At 43.7% G+C, this 17,147-nt stretch overlaps 1 protein-coding gene across 1 annotated transcript in view; it reads right to left on the reverse strand.

Moving 5' to 3' along the window:
• igfbp2b (insulin-like growth factor binding protein 2b) overlaps positions 1-8,586 on the reverse strand; it is a gene marked incomplete at both ends in the record, with an annotated part of 35,293 nt that extends 26,707 nt beyond the window's left edge. Inside the window, 2 exons of the mRNA XM_080785921.1 lie at positions 6,682-6,984; positions 8,535-8,586. Coding sequence (XP_080642047.1) covers positions 6,682-6,984; positions 8,535-8,586 — 355 coding nt within the window. The remainder of the gene's footprint in view (positions 1-6,681; positions 6,985-8,534) is intronic.
• Between the last annotated feature and the right edge of the window lie 8,561 nt (positions 8,587-17,147).

The raw sequence follows: 17,147 nt of genomic DNA on the forward strand, positions 1-17,147 counted from the left end.
TTTGTGGCATTTGACCCAGGACCAGCTTAAACGTGTTTTGAGTTCCTAGAAAACCGCTATATAAATCGGATGTAGGCTGTTATGTAAATGTAATATATATATATTATCTACTCTGGAGCCCTGAACAATTAACACATACCCAGGCAAGGAGGGCAGGAACTCTCTCTCTCTCTCTCTCTCTCTCTCTCTCTCTCTCTCTCTTTACTGTTCCGGAATGTAATGATCATTAATTCTCATCTGACGATGTCAGATCATAACACACACGTGGGCTTGTTGAAACAAAAGCAAAAAATGGAGGACTGCCAGTGCTAAGTAGGGAGGGTTCCCCAGCATTTACACCAGAGGGGAGCCTTTACATGCATCTCAGGCACGAACACGCAGCTCCCGCTCGAAGCCATTTCTCTTACCACATGAAGTTCACTTTCGTCTTGTGTCTGTGCACGCACCTCACAGACCCCCCCCCCCCCCACACACACGCACACACACCTATAGTATGTATCCGTATGGTAATTAAGCACCTCAAAGGGTGGGAGTGTAGGCGGGGGGCAAGTCTGAGCACAGGATCATCTGCAGGGCACCGAGGCAATTACCAGACATGGGAAATTAGAGGAGCAGAAAGAGAGAGAGACAGAGAGAGAGAGAGAGAAAGAGAGAGATGCAAGGGAACAATTAAAAGTGAGTAGGATGGTGCAGGGCAGTTAATAATTATATGAATAACTTCATGTCCCGTATACCATCAGAGAAGAAGCTTGTGACCAGATGTTTTACCGGGCTCTGGTTCAACTGGGATAAGCTCCCCTCTAGGGGGCACTCTGGTAGCACAGGGTTGAAGTTCCTGCCCAAACTCCATACTAAATAGTATTTTGTATTTGGCCGCAGATCCCCATCTGAAAATCTTTTGTTCCAGTGACCCCCATAGAAGATTTGCGCTGTTAAAAAAGTCATATACCGCATACCGATATACTTTAGGTATATGTATGGGGGGGGGGGAGGAGGCATTCCCCTTTGAGTAGATGTGTGGTTTCCCATGCTGGAGACCCAGGTTCAAATCGAAGCTTGAACAATCAATTGCTCAATCATCAAAATAAACACGCTACGAAGATACCCATCTAACAGACTAACACGGCAGCCGAATCGGCGCCAGATGGGTGGGCACGCCGTGAGACACTTTTGAGATTTTCAAGAGGGGGAAATGTTGGGGACCACTGGCAGTGTTGTTCACCAGATACTGGATGGATGCCCCCAATAAAAGACACTACTTAGTGCATTTGCCACGTACGGCCTCTGCTCCAGTATCTGCTAACAAGCTATCATTCCCCCGCTCTCCTCATCTTCCCTTTGAATCAACTGCCAAATTGCACCGTTTCATCTTTCGTAAGAACAAAGGCATGGAGCATCCAGAACTGACTGTCATGTCAAGGCCTAAAATAGCTATACAGTAATGCCTCATTTATGCTTAGTTCTGCACTATAGTGCCTCACACAGAAAATAGCCAATCTACAAGTTCACAACATGTCATGTTGCAGCGTGCTGTGAGCTGTGAGGCTTAATTGCTACAGTAAAAGACTGATAATGCTGACATAAGCATCACATGGGTCAGATGTTTTGCAACAAGTACAGGGCAGACAGAAATGGTGGAAACATGCTCCTTCTGCATCTGGTGGTGGCGGCTGGGGGGGGGGGGGACATCCTTATGCAGATGTGTGGCAAGCTAAACTTCCGCCAATGTTTTTGAAATATGTTTGTCAGCACTTAGTTCAGACTAGTCATTGTTCCGACGAACGACAACCTACCTCAAACCCTAACCCAACCATAACCGCAAGCACGGGAGTAATGCACAATCCATAATTACGTGTGGTCCCCCAGCAATCAGCACCATCTATAATGCAGATTGCTACCAAGCTACGTTACGATCGTCTGTTTCTAATTTGCATTCTGCCAAACGATGAGATATATATCCTTCTGTTGGGGGTCATGCCCTATGTTCCGTCAGTTAGGCTTATAGGTTTGGGGTTAAGTGTTAGTTTGGAGGAAGCATAGTGCTGAGAGAACCATACTGTAGGGCGGGCTGAAGTAATGTAGGGCTGAAACAATGTAGGTGCACCGCCGATTAGTCTGGTTTAGCATAATGTCCTGATAGTGGATTGATAACATTCAGTGCATTATGTTGTTTTTGTGTGAAAACTGTACAGACATGCACACAATCTATCTTCTGTGTACTGTGTGGTGTTGGAAAAAGTACTTGCATTTTTTACTTAAGTAAAAGTAACAATACTGCACGATAGACTGTAAAAAAGTAAAAGTCTGGAATTCAAAATGTAATGGTATTGGCATCTAAATGTATTTGTAGTACCACGTTTTCAAATGTATAAAAATAACAGATCTTCAAACTCACAATGTGTTGCATCAAATGCCTCAAAATTGTACAGTACTTGAGTAAATGTATACCGGTAGTTACTTTACACCACAGGTACCGTTTAGTTTTGGGAAAACTCGCACATGCTGACCAAGCCTTTCCTGGATAAATAGTTCAAAAGTTCAACAGAAAAGGGAAAGTGTTGAAAGGTTGATTGACTGAATTCATACTTCACCGCATAATGATACAATGGCACGAGCGAGGTTTGCAGTGTACCCAATCACAGGCAGGGGGGCTGAACCGCCTGCCTCTCCCAATTCTTTTTATATTGTTTTTCAACCAAATATTGCTCTGTGAGAAGGGGAAAGTTTTTGACTGATTTCTCACACAATAATAGTTATGCTGAAGCTTGATAGTCAGAAAGTTCCACACTCCAATCCAACTGCAAGTGGAAACAATGAGGATGTTCTGCCCATCCTAAAGATCCAAGACTAGTTGATTGGAAGGATTTTAAATTGCAAGCATCAGTCTTCGTTGTTCCCAGGCCCTTTTGCCATTTTGGAAAGACAGAGAATGCCAAGGTTTGAGATATTTTTTCACAGAGGTGGAGAGTTTAGCAGCTCACAGTACCTGCACAAAAGTCAAAATCACAAAGACTTAGGGCCGATTCATACTCTTATTTTACCGCTGTTTCGGCACTGAATGATGAATCGGCCCTAAGTGGTAAGTAGTAGTAGTAGAAGTATTACCGTATTATGTGGACTAGAGTTAAGACACTGTTGGTGAAACAATTTGCTTATTTTAAATTGGAAACCATAAGACGATCATGAGTTGACCATATTAAAACAATAAATAAATCCTATATTAACACTTTTATTTTCACCCCCTTGCCAACGTCTTTTCAGTCAGGTCTAAATTTTAAGGCAAAACATTGAGCAGCATGGAGCATTGGAGTTTGGAAGCACTCGTTGGAAACTCAACGGTTCTGTGTAGCACCTGTTTCTATGTCGCATAGGCCTAATGTAGACAGGATGTAGGCCTAGTGCATTAACAGAATATTCAATATTCATCAAAACGCTATTCGATGCTGTGAATCAAAATGTGATTATTCGCTAATATTTATTTTTATATTTATTGATTGTATTAAAAGGATACAAGACAACTGGCTGCAGTGTATGGGCTTTGTTTTGAACCAGACTACAGTTATCCCTTCACATGTTACACTGTGGGAAAACATCAACCACCAGTATGATCAACTGCGAGCTAAATTAGGAGTCGAGATGAAAGACCAGCTAGTGAAAGAGAGATGAAAGACCAGCACAGACCTCTGGACCTCTTCCATCATGATGTCATACAAAAAAGTCCAAGCTTGACCAAGCTAACCAGAACCTACCGGTTCGCAGCCACTAGTACCCCGAGCGAAATGGTGTTTTCACTCGCAGGGAACACCAGGCAGCGAGCAAGCTTACACCCAGGCCACGTAGATAAGCTTCATAATCTTCATAAATGCCAACATTAGGTCGTCCTCAGACGAGCCCTCCATCGTCACTTGCAGTCATCCCAGTTCATTGGTACTTTGCACTCCTGCGTCGTTCTTGAGTACATCCATGTACCAGATTATGGAATGCTCTACCAGTGCATGTAAGGTTAGCACCATCTGTGCCTGTGTTTAAGTCACTTTTAAAAACTCACCTCTACACAGAATGTTTTTTACCCTTTCTATAAGAGATTGTACATTTTCAACTGCTGCTATTTTGTCTTCTTTTCCTTTTGTGTTTCTCGTTTTCAAACTGCTCTTGATGTGACTTGCTATATGTTGTTTTAGTTTTTTAACCTTGTACTGTACAGCATTTTGGAACCTTGTTCTGAAAGGTGCTATATAAATAAAGTTCATTATCATTATCATGTATGTTAGTGTGGGACGTCCTTGTGGTCGATGCCCGTATGTTGTTTCCCACAGCACCAATTTGCTGGCTGGCAGTTCATTAACATTAAAAAGTCATGCTGTACAAAACAAAAACTTGTTTTTATCCTATTCTACTCTCTTTTACTCATTTATTTATCATATTTATGAATGGATCAAAGCAGAAATTAGTAACATTCATTCAGAATGTCAGCAAGCATGTGTGTGCATGAATTTATGCACGTGCGCACATGACCGTGCATGTTTACGTGCATGTTTACTTTGAGTTGTTACATAGCCTGGGCACCATTTCATTTCAGGTATATGATCCAGTCGGGAGCGGATGATATCGTTACGTTATGTTGTAGTATTGTTTTGTAGTCGACAGGCAGGAACAATGAAACGGAACTTCCTTTTCCCTCAAACCGATTTTTCTCAATAAAAGAGAGCTTTTATTGTTATTCTTCCGGTTTGAGGGAAAAGGAAGTTCCGTTTGATTGTTTCTGCCTGTCGACTACAAAACAATACTACAACATGACGTAACGATATCATCCGCTCCCGACCGATTCATATGGCACTTTTGAAACAGAGACCAGGCTTTCCTCCGAGGTGTAAAGCCTGGTGAGGCGAGGTTAGTTGTTACATAGACAAAGCGTTGCCCTCTCGTAGTGATGGCGGCAGCACTACCGCTGCGCCATCTAGTGGTGATTCCAAGTATTTGAGGAGTTTCGTCTCTTGTTCTAGAATCTCTTTGGCCACAGTGCGAAGCTAATCGTAACTCAGGTTTGTCCCGACTGCGCTGTATCAATGAGAAGCCGAGAATTGCTCGTTTTTATTGGATAAAAATATAACAACATATACAGTATATTTCACTGACTATTCGACTCTAATTATGGTATTCGAGTCGACTACCAAAAATCACGTTTGGTTAATGCCCTGGCGGGATGTTGAGTCATTGATAACGAGTGCTTCCAAACACTGACACTTGTGACATGTCTACGGTGGATTTTTATTAAACAAAAACATTGCAGATAGAAAGAGGATAATTCAAGCTTTCCATACAGTTGCAATGTTGGTGAGTTACAATCAGATAGGACTTTTCTGTTTGTATTAGACGTATGGGCTATCAAGGCCAAAAAGTAGTTTTTTGCAACTCATATAAATAAATAAACATAAATAAACTAAACTATATAGGCCGTGTGTATAACTTCCGGGTATGATGAAGTCACGTGTATAGCCATATCCACAGGATGAACTGTACTGATTGAACACTTTAAACTTATATAAGTTATATTGAGCATAGTTGTCCATCATATCCAATACTGCCTTACCCGTTTGTTTACAAACATTCTGGCTATTTTGTACTTCAATAAGGCCTTCGGAATGGGCAAATGGGGTGATGATAGGTTGTGAAGCTTTATATTAGAATGAAATTGTATTGTAATGGATATATAAAAAAATAATAAAAATAAAAACATTGAGCAAGCACTATTTCTTATATAACCAGCCAAGTAAAACATTGTGTTTTCTAAAGCCTTTTATTAAATGGTTTTGATCCAGTGCTTTAATCAATCCATGCAAGTCAAATGCTGGCAATTATAGGAAATCTCTGAGCGTATGTGGGTTGTGAACCATGGCTGGGGGGTTCATCAAGGGGATGATGCTTGTTTGCACTCACAGATGTGGGTCTGCCACTGCCTGCCAAATATGTTGCGTATGTCAACATGCATTTTCACAAATCAATAATGACCCTTTGTCCTCAATAAGTATAATGTTTGAGAGGGAGGCCCGACATTTCCCCACTACTCCCCACTGATCTGGGGCTTTCTTTTCCTGTGGTTACTGTGACAAAAACATGATTGATTTTTACTGTGGCTTTCCTAAAACAAAAGAAGTGATGCAGTGAAAGTCTGAAGAGTGGCAGAAATGCAGAGTCGGTTGTCCAAAAGGACGGCACTGTCGTGCTGGATGGGTATGCTTTGGTTTGAAAATGTTGACGACCGAAATTGCAGTCCCCCGACTGTTAACCAGGTGTCCCTTTTTTCATTATTGGCGAAATATTTCCAGTGTTCAGAAATAAAAGAAAGAATGCAAAAATAGCATATCTACAGGCTCAACACATCACGGTGGGATGCAATGTGAGAGAGAGAGAGAGAGAGAGAGAGAGAGAGAGAGAGAGAGAGAGAGAGAGAATAAAGCCATTAAGGAACAACCTTTCAGACTTTCAACAGTGGTGGAAAGTGGAAGTAAAAGTGGAAAGTAAAAGTCCGGAATTCAAAATGTACTTGAGTAATAGTAGTAATAGTAGAAGTAAAGGTATTGGAAATTGGAAATGTAGGCCTACCTCAAAATTGTACTTAAGTTAGTACAGTAGGCTACTTCAGTTACTTTACACCACTGTGTGTTTTCAAAAGAAACTCACCGTTTGCCTGGCTGTCCTGACTCCCTGTGCCGTCCATATTGTCCACTTTGTGCGCACACCTCCCCAGGCCCTGGATGAGCTGCTGCAGGGGCAGCTCGGCGTTGGCGTTGGGGTAACAGCGGAAGCCCATGGAACACCGGGGGGTGTAGACACCACACAGCTCTCCCTCCAGCCTGGCGCACACCGGGCAGCAGCCGCAGCCCGGCTCCCTCACGATCTCCGTGCACACAGACGTCACTTTGGGACAGGCAGCCAGGCGCTCGGCAGTGCAACTCGGGCATCGGAAGACCATGTCCCCGAGCACTAGGGCGCCGGGCAAGAAGGTGAGACACGTGAACAGTAACGCGCTAGCGAAGTGTACGAGCATTCTAGCGTTCCGCTTTTAGTGTGTTAATAGTGCCTAGCAGGGATGGAAATGACCCATTGAGGATGATTGTGTGTGTGTGTGTGTGTGTGTGTGTGTGTGTGTGTTATGATCCTCTACCAGTCAATGGCCTGTAGGTAAACAGGTGAGAGCTTCCAATCAATGTGACAGAGAGAGTCCTCCTATATCTGCGGTCTTGTTACTGGCTCACTGAATGTCAAAAACACTAACGCCCTTGACTCTCAAATAATATGACATAACCAGTGACCGTGAGAGGTATATCTCTCTCTCTGTGTGTGTGTGTGTGTGTGTGTGTGTGTGTGTGTGTGTGTGTGTGTGTGTGTGTGTGTGTGTGTGTGTGTGTGTGTGTGTGTGTGTGTGTGTGTGTGTGTGTGTGTGTGTGTGTGTGTGTGTGTGTGTGTGTGTGTGTGTGTGTGTGTGTGTGTGTGTGTGTGTGTGTGTGTGTGTGTGTATTTGAATTGTGCCTATGCCTAAAATCTCAATTATAACTGCAGTGCTGACTTATGCATTAAACCCCCCTCGGTGGTAGGCTATACTTACAGTTCCCGAGCCATGTGGCCCAGAGGTCAGGTCTATATATGTCTCTTTAGCGTGAGACAGCTTGATGTAGTCCACCCCCTAGACCCTTTCGGAACCCTCGGTTAAGCTTTTCTGAAGTTCGGACATCACTTACCCCAGGGTCCCTGAGTACTTATTCCACTCTCCATGGGAGGCAGATGTACACCCTCCATTCACGCCGTGCTGCACTCCGCTTGAGTGTTGATGAGATGTTTCAAAGATGCATAAAGTGGCTATAGGAGACTTTTTTTTTTTAAGTTTTGGCGGGGTGCGCACGCTTTTCCGACACACCGAAGATCCGGCTACTCTGAAATTCTCTCTTCCTCACTTCCCATGTCCCGCCTCCCATGACACAACAGCATTATAAACATCCTGCATGTACGCGGTCGGCAAATCAGAGGCAGTAACTAGGCCGTGCAGCTAGCCAGTCGCCGCTCGGGAGGCGGTAGGCCTAAAATGGGAAGTCAACAAGGAAGTCAAGGAAGTGAGAATTTCCGACAGCCAAAACTTAAAAAATAATAATAATAAAATACTTAACGGCATCAGCGCTTAATTTCTCCCATGTTTCTGTTGTCTCCTATAGCCGCTTTATGCATCTTTGAAACATCTCACCAACACTCAAGAGGAGCGCCGCACTATCTACCTCCCATGGAGAGTGGAATAAGCACTCAAGGACCCTGGGGTAAGCGTGTCCGAACTTCAGAAAAGCTCAACCGAGGGTTCCGAAAGGGGCTATCCACCGGTTCCACCCCCAGGACATGCCACTAGTATGACTATGAAAGGACAATTGTTTTTACCCCACCGGGTCATTTTCCGCGTCTTATTGGCCCAACAATGAGTTATTTAGGATTAGTAGGCCTCATCCGCAGCACGTACACATACATGTACACACACGTGCACACACACAGACCTGCAGCATGGAGGCTGAATATGAACTGTGCGGCCACACTGAGGCGCTCCATCACAAAAAATCTGACTCGACAAACATCACCCCTCGATCGTGTGTCACACAATATCTGATCTCCCAACATACAAGTCCTGCACAGCGACAGCTTTACAAGAAAAAAACCATTTCTCTAACACACACACACTTACTTGCTTATGCTTGCTTGCTTGCTTATATGGCAGTCCATCGTAGTCACACACACACACACACACACACACACACCTGTTACTGTTAGTCGTCGCTGTCGCCGTGTTGTTATTTCCACCTACTCCTCCGTACAGTATGATTCTGTTGTGTTGTTGTTTCCTCCTCATCCGAGGTAATCATAACAGTATGTGACTCTATTGTGTTGTTGTTTGGTTTAGATTTCTTTAAACCACTTGGTCCAGCTGGTAAAAGAAAAACAACAATACGTTTCTGCTTTCTCATGTTGTGCCTATCTCTCCACTCACTGTAGCAGCATCAATGCTGTGCAATCTGCACGCTCTGTGATCGACCTGCCCAGTCTAGCCTATTGATGATATTCACACGGCTGTCATCTTGCCAGCAAGGTGATACCTAGGTGACACTTCCCATAGACAACTCATTCATCCAAACAGAAAAGTCCTCTCTAATTATATTAAACAACGTCAAAATCATCGCAGCTGTAGGGAAAGCTTGAATTATCGTCTTTCAATCTGTAAAGTGTTTGTTTCATAAAAATCCACCCTAGACATTTTATGAGCTACTTCCTGTCATCCTTGCAGATGATTTTTTTCTAAGTGCTGGAGTTTGGAAGTGCTCGTTGACTATCACTCAGCGGCCCATGCGCAGCGTTACAGCGTACCACCTGTTTTGAATAATGCAGGAGGCAGCAGGAGGTTGCTTTATACTGATAACGCACGCTTCCATACTCTGATACTTAAATAATCATCTGCAAGGAAGTTCTTGACAGGAAGTCAACCCCCTCATGTGAAGTGAGGGGCGCCCACTGTGGCTGCCACATGACGTCACTGCTTTAAAGCACATTCCATAGACTTGGCTGCCACATGACATCACGAATGGGGTCCTGTTTTTTTATGGGTGCCTGCCTCTCCAATAAATGGCTTTTGAAGATTACGTCACATGGCAGCCAAGTCTATGGGATTTTTAATGAAATCAGACATTTCCTGGAGAATATTTCTCTTTCTATGTATTTGTCTGCAACACGGCTCCCTTGTTGGGCAGCCTGTCGGTTGGCACTCTATTAATGCCGGGGACTGGCGCCAAACTCGCTGTCCATTCTCCATGTAGCCCAATTATTCACATGAATAATTGGGCTACATGTGTGCACAAATGGACCTGAACGGGTTCATTTGTGCACTGTCAGCGTCAAAATTAGCACTCAGGCTTTTTGCGGCGGGGGGGGGGGGGGGGGGGGGGCTAGTCTAGTGATCTACTCCACTACTATGCCACTGAGAGGGCATGCAGGACCACTGAACCCCAAGTAGTTTATGAGGCTGGGACGTGTCCCCTCAGCTTGACGGCATTACCCGCTGGTCTGCTGGTCAGCAGAGACTCCACACTGCATAATATTAGTTGACAGGTCTGGACGTTGGACAGATGTCAGCGAATGCTGTACCGAGGGGGCCTTCTAGACAAACATGTGTGAGCAAATACCGTAGCCTATGAGCCATTAGAGGGCAAAAAAGAAGAGTCAAATCATATATTCATTGAAAATCTTGATCTACATAATTATGTCTGCACTGGCAAACGTACACAGTCACTCGATCTACTGTCACCCAGAGGAACCCATGAAGGCGTGTATACTGTCACAACTCCTCAGGATTTTTTTAAATATATAGCCTATTTATTTTATTCCACGATTTTGCAACCCATTTTTTCACCCAGTAATGATTGTATGTCATCAAAATGACATCACAGTAGTCCAAAAACAAACACAAATCTTACAACGAAGCATGCATGGTGCTGTGCATAATCTGAAATGACAATGTGCCTGGACAGGGAGAATATGTGGGCCGTTACACTCAATAAAATATTACCACGTCAGACCCCCTGGGTTCCATACATACAGTACATAGTAGGGCTTTTGGGCCATACATAGCATAACATAACATAATGTGGACCGTGCCAGCACAGCACTCTATGAAACAGCTTGGGAGGGCTGGAGGTAGCCGGTCTGCCAGTGAGGTAATGTCTCTCAAGGACATCTCTCCACACTTTGTGTGATGTTGTCACTTGGCTATGGTTTCCAAGCTGTAAACAGGCTTTTATTTGGAACAGCCAGGGAAATAAAAAAACAAAAACAAAAATGTTTATAGCGTATTAAACACTTAAACTCTATATACTTCATTGACCGGATCGAGGTCTCTACTTTCCTCCCCTTCTATTTTCTTTCTACACCAATATTTCTTCACCAAAAATAGCAAGCTGGTAGAACCGCCATATTTGCCGAAAGTTCACCTATTATGACATGCCCAGAAAAGGGACGCTAGGGTTCATGTGGTTAGGGAGGATCTGTAACCAAGCCTTTGAAAACGACGTATCCTTCACACATCCAGGTTTTCCAGGATGCACGTGACACCTGTAATGAGACAAATTTCCAACCAGCATTACGACATTTCCACATCACAGACTGCTTATTTCACCTCAAATTATCCCACTAAACACCTTTTGCGTTCTTCAGCAAATACTAATCATTAAAGCTCTATACTGTAGGCCCAAACCCTAACACATAATTTAAACACATTCACACCTTTCCATGCAGCACCCAAAGACAGTCTTGCAGTGCTCTGGTCAAATTAATTCTACAGCTTGAACTGGGGGTTTAAGGTAGCTGTATAGTTCACCAGAACAGTTCACTCTCTGAACCGAACTGACAGACTTAATGTCAATTCATGCCGCCACAAGCTGTTCACACAGTGGCCTGATGGTGGCGCTATAAGAGGCTTATGTGAAACATCTGGGGAGGAGCTTCGTCCTTGACTTCCTAGGAGCAGTGCATGTTTCGCACTGTTCACAGACAGACTGTATATCACTGAAAATTATCCCTTGCCTTCAGCCACCCCGACCTGGCGGAGATAACTATTATATACTAGAAAACCTTTTTGAAGAGCTTCTAGATGTGCTATTTCACTATTTTAAAAAATCTTACATTTATTTTAGCCTATAATGTCATTCCATGTCAAAAATAGGGATGGCAGGTTGAAAGTAATCATCTGCCATCAGTCTTTATAAGCATTAGACAATGGATTTTGATTTACACTCCATCTTAATGTCATGGACCTGGTGACGTTTTGACCACAGGCTTGCTTTTCGAGGTCACCGTTGATCAAAGACTGATATAAATATCACCACAAATTCACAATACAGGCATACTGTACTTATACCACTGGTTCCCAAACACATTTGTGGGCATGCAGACACATTTTATGGGTCCTTTTATTTGTTTGTTTCTTACATGTTATTTTTAATAATTGTTATTTAAAAACATTAAAAATAATCCCCAAAAAACAAACATTTTCATGAATTAAAAACAAAATTCAAATTAATTTTTTCCTTTTTTTGTAATTTCATGAAGAAATCAAAGACAAATCGAATAAATTCCATAAATTACAAAACAAACACGTTGTGAGGTTGTAGATCTGCTATTTCCACTAGTTTGGGTCCAAACATCTCATTTCATTTTTGGGTCTTGGGCAAAAAACCTTTTAGATATTCATTGTATAACAGTGTCGTGCGAAAATAGTGTAAAATAATTGTGATCTACATTGTGATCTTTTAGATGTAAAAGTGAAAGTATTTATGTGTGTGCTTTTGACACAAGCTCAGACGTACCCCCCCTCCCCCCATTTTCTGAAAAGCTAACCGTTTCGGACTTACGAGGTTTCAGCCCGACAGCGCAAGCATTAACAACCCCGTCACACCACTATAGCATGATTGAATGAATGCTAATTTGCTGAGTACACACACACACACACACACACACACACACACACACACACACACACACACACACACACACACACGCCCATGTGGACACTGTGTCCTGTCTGTTTCAAAAGCAGTAATTAACTTTTCCAGCCAATTTGTTTGATGTCACCAAGCCATGGTCATTAGAGCCCGTTGAACTATGCGGTGGTGACCCGGAAATCACCATGTGACTGCTGCCAACGCACACAGACCGCATTATTGTGCCCCCAGACGGGAGTAGATTGGCAGTCTGCATTCTGTCATGCGGCCATTGGAAGTTTGCAGAATGTGAATCAACCCATTATGAAATGTACCAGGACATGGTGCCCGATTTATGCTTCATCATCTTACCACACTGATGTAACCGAAAATACACTAGCCCACTGGTTCCAAAACAGTAAGTGGGTGCATACGTGCGTGCGTACTGCAGTGGTCAATGGGTGAGTGCTTAGTGTGAATGGCCCGGCATCAGCAGACCTGGGGCAATAGGTCGTGAGGGTTTCAATAGGTCCTAATCTAAACGGACAGACATAGGTGTGGGCAGACGGACACAGGGACACACATAGCCATTTGAAGGAGCAGTGTGCACTGCTCAAAAAAATAAATATAATATAAATGTCATGAAAAACCACATACAGTACTATACTGTAAGTATGTCATTTTTCATTGTTTTTCCATCGTTTTCGACAACATACTATTTGTTTGGCAAGCACACATGCCTGCATGGCTGCACGTGGCTGAGTGTCTCTATCTGGTGGCCGCAAATCTAACTACTTTCTGTAGTGAATATTATTAGGAATAGTTTTATCAGGGTTGGAGGCACATCATCACAATGAAAACTCATTTTCATTTCAGGTTTAAAAGAAAACAGCTTACATTAATGCTATATTATCATCAACATCTCAATGATTCGTCAATTATTTGGAAGCTCACTCACTACCACCGGTTGGGAATGGCTGCAACAGGATGTGGGATTCAACTCAAACTAAGTCTGCCACCGAGACCAAATGGAACAGCGACATCGCGCGGCACTGTGAGACACAAGAACCAAGCTTTTTCTAAGGAATGTTAACGTTGAGTCACTTTATTGTCCCCCGTAGGGACATGGGACATTATAGTCCTCTGCCTTGACATATCAAAACTACTTTAAATGGATTTCATCCAGTTCAAACAGACACACAACAACACCGGGCCTCTATGTTGATTCAGATTATATTACAATTACTGCAAAAAGCCTTGATGGGGGGGCAGTGATAAAACATCAAGGAGGAGATCTCTAGGCACATATCCACTTACCGGTTGTCCACTTCTGTACCATTCTCCCATAAATGTCATACTTAGTCATATTATTCTCTCTCTGTGTGTGTGTGTGTGTGTGTGTGTGTGTGTGTGTGTGTGTGTGTGTGTGTGTGTGTGTGTGTGTGTGTGTGTGTGTGTGTGTGTGTGTGTGTGTGTGTGTGTGTGTGTGCGTGTGCGTGTGCGTGTGCGTGCGTGCGTGTGTGTGTTATCAAATTATGTTCTCTTCAGCATGATCACAGGTTTGGGATTGGTGATTTTCTGTATGTCTCAGTTCGGCATGATGGAGTATCCAGGTCGTCTCTATTTCTAGTTTGACATCCAGAGATCTCTTTCCTGAGGGGGGTAGCCAGCTCCTGAAGTTAGATTTGAACAGATTCCTGGCGAAGTCAAGGCATAGATGGGTGCGCCTCTCTCCTTGGGTGCACAATGTGAGGGTGCGGAGAGCTCCTGTGTATCCCGAGTACCAGGCTCTGGCCAAGAATGATTCTGCAAGCCCGTCTTTGGACTCTTTCCAGACTTTTAGTCTGGCTGGCAGTCAAGGAACTGTGCCAGACTGGGGCTGCATATTCCAGCACCGGGTGCACACATAGCCTGTGTAGATTGAAACTAATTCAGGGTCTTGTACCCAAAATGTCTGCAGGCGACATAGGACAAAGAGCTTTGTATTGGCTGAGGTCAACATATGGGCTACCTGACTGTCCCATTTCAAATTAGCTTGAATGGTGACCCCCAGAACCTTTACTGAGTCACACACTTCTAGTATGTTTTGGTCAATGGAGAGTATTGGGCCGGTCTCATGTCTCATGCCAGGGACATTTAGCATTTTCTTGGATTCAGTTTCATTTTGTTCTCGTTTACCCAGGTGTCCAGACCATTCGGGGTCTGTTGGAGGGTGCAGGGAACCTTGGGCGTCCACAACTGAGCCATGGTCATATCATCCACATATTTCCAGTGGTGTGTTCCATCCAGGTGGGCGCTGTTAATCAGTGCTATAGGAAGATTATAGCCCCTAATATGGTCCCCTGTGCGACTCCTCCAGGGTATTCCCAATAAGACAGACAAGTCAAGGAGACACTGTACTGCCACTGTGTGGTCTTCTACTCTACAGCATCTAAGGCCTTGGCAAAGTCTGTTGTGATTACTGTGCACACTGAGACGATACACAAAGTCCATTCAACTGACTAGATTGTGTGTTGTGGAACGGTTCTGTCGGCTGCCAAACTGCATGGGGTCTAGGTTTGGCGTGATGTTCACATATCTTTGAGAGTTGAGCTGGTAATGAGATCGGTCTCAATTCATCTATGTTGCATGGGGACAATTTTGGTATTGGGAGCCTCTTTCCAGGAAAACAGGAGCCTCTTTCCATTGTCTATCTATGGGAACGACCCCTTCATCAAAGGAACTGTTAATGATGTCACAAAGAGGAATACTGATCTCACACGCAAACTCTTTCAATATTTTGGGGGAGATCATGTCTGGGCCAGGGGATATATGACAGTTGAGATGGAGGACGTGTGTGTGTGTGTGTGTGTGTGTGTGTGTGTGTGTGTGTGTGTGTGTGTGTGTGTGTGTGTGTGTGTGTGTGTGTGTGTGTGTGTGTGTGTGTGTGTGTGTGTGTGTGTGTGTGTGTGTGTGTGTGTGTGTGTGTGTGTGTGTGTGTGTGTGTGTGTGTGTGTGTGTGTGTGTGTGTGTGTGTGTGTGTGTGTGTGTGTGTGTGTGTTACTTAATTACTGTGCATTACACCAAACGAGACACCCAGCATGTAATCATGTACAATGTATGTGCTTGTTGCTTACCTTATTATGCGGACAATTAAGAGAAATGGAAATGTTTACTTACGGCCACTCCTGAACATTTCACCGCTCCACAAACGCACAGTGATTCTATTATTGTGTATTGCTTTGTTGCCTAGCAACCCCCGATGAATGGCATTGGGCAGTAGCCAAAACAAGGCAGAAACATTTAATTTTACACTTAAGGGGACAGACCTGACAGCGTGGTGCAGAAAGATATTTTAATGGAGCTCCTGAGGGATCCATCTTTCAAGGAGTCATTTAGTCAAGACAAATCCGGCACAGCGCGAAGGTGGTCACATTTTCCACTCCTCATTCTTGAGATTAATTCAAGGGAGCCGGGAGAGAAGGGGGGCCAACGTTTTAGAGAATGAACGCTGATTTGGCACTAAACAGGAGCCTGGTGAGATTACAGGATTAAGTGAAAGGGACTCTGTACTGTATGTATAGTGTGCTGTATACACTATGACTATGGGAATAATAACAAGGAAAAACTGGCCATGGAATTTTAGTTTTTATGCATTTTGTTAATAAATGTTTATCAACGATGTTCGATTCATTGTAGTACATACTGTAGTTGTAATAGAACAGGGCTTCACACTATCACACTAGGCGGGCTACATCTGGCGGATCTCCATCAATCTCCTAATAAGGGCATATGCACACAGAATAACTCTTCCTACTTCTGGGTCCCTTCTGACTTCCTTAATTGTGTTTCCGATGATACTAATGAAGGCTGTGTTCCATTCTGGTCAAACAGAGTCAGGGATGCTTCTATTGTGCATGTTGGCCCACTGGTACACCAGTGGGTCTTATAAAGTGTTTTTGAGTTTGGTCCAAATGTCACCGTATGGGTGTATAACTCTGAGAGTGTACAAAATGGACTATTAATGAAGCAGACATGCTTTTTTTAAGTAATTATTTAAAACACCCTCTGTGTGGACCTAAACGAGGGCTTCATCAAACATTCTGATAGACTTCCATGGGGAGAGCAGCCGAGCCCAAACACGGTTCCCGGCAGACGTGTGACCTCCGACACACAGAACAGTGGCCTGTGGTCTTCACCCAGCGCCTGAGGGGTCCAACCGCAGCTCTGTGGGAGCAAATCCGATATGTAGCATAATGCAATTACAGAGAGAGAGAGAGAGAGCACAGAGGAGGCCTGAGACTATACAGTTAGGGCTGGGCGATAACACGATTATTACAAACGTTTGCCTCGATTCAGAGTAACGAATGACTGTCGTGAAAATAGCAGATATACAACAAGTGTATGACACAAAGTATATACTACAAGACTTTAACCACTTAAATGAGTAGTTCACCCAAAACATGTATGTTGGGAGTTTAGAGCTGCTATTTTCGGTATTTGATATAAAAAAAGTATATGCGTGATTTATTAATGATCGGATTAAGGCGATTGTAACGGGTTCAATTACTGTCCCTGCAGCCCCTATAGGGACCATCATGGCAGCACACAGTGTGTGACTAATGGCTCCACCTGTGACCTGCCGCTGGCACCAGGTGATGCTGCTTA

The sequence above is a fragment of the Protomyctophum bolini genome, assembly GCF_963924005.1.
Source record: "Protomyctophum bolini genome assembly, chromosome: 16".
NCBI lineage: Eukaryota > Metazoa > Chordata > Actinopteri > Myctophiformes > Myctophidae > Protomyctophum > Protomyctophum bolini.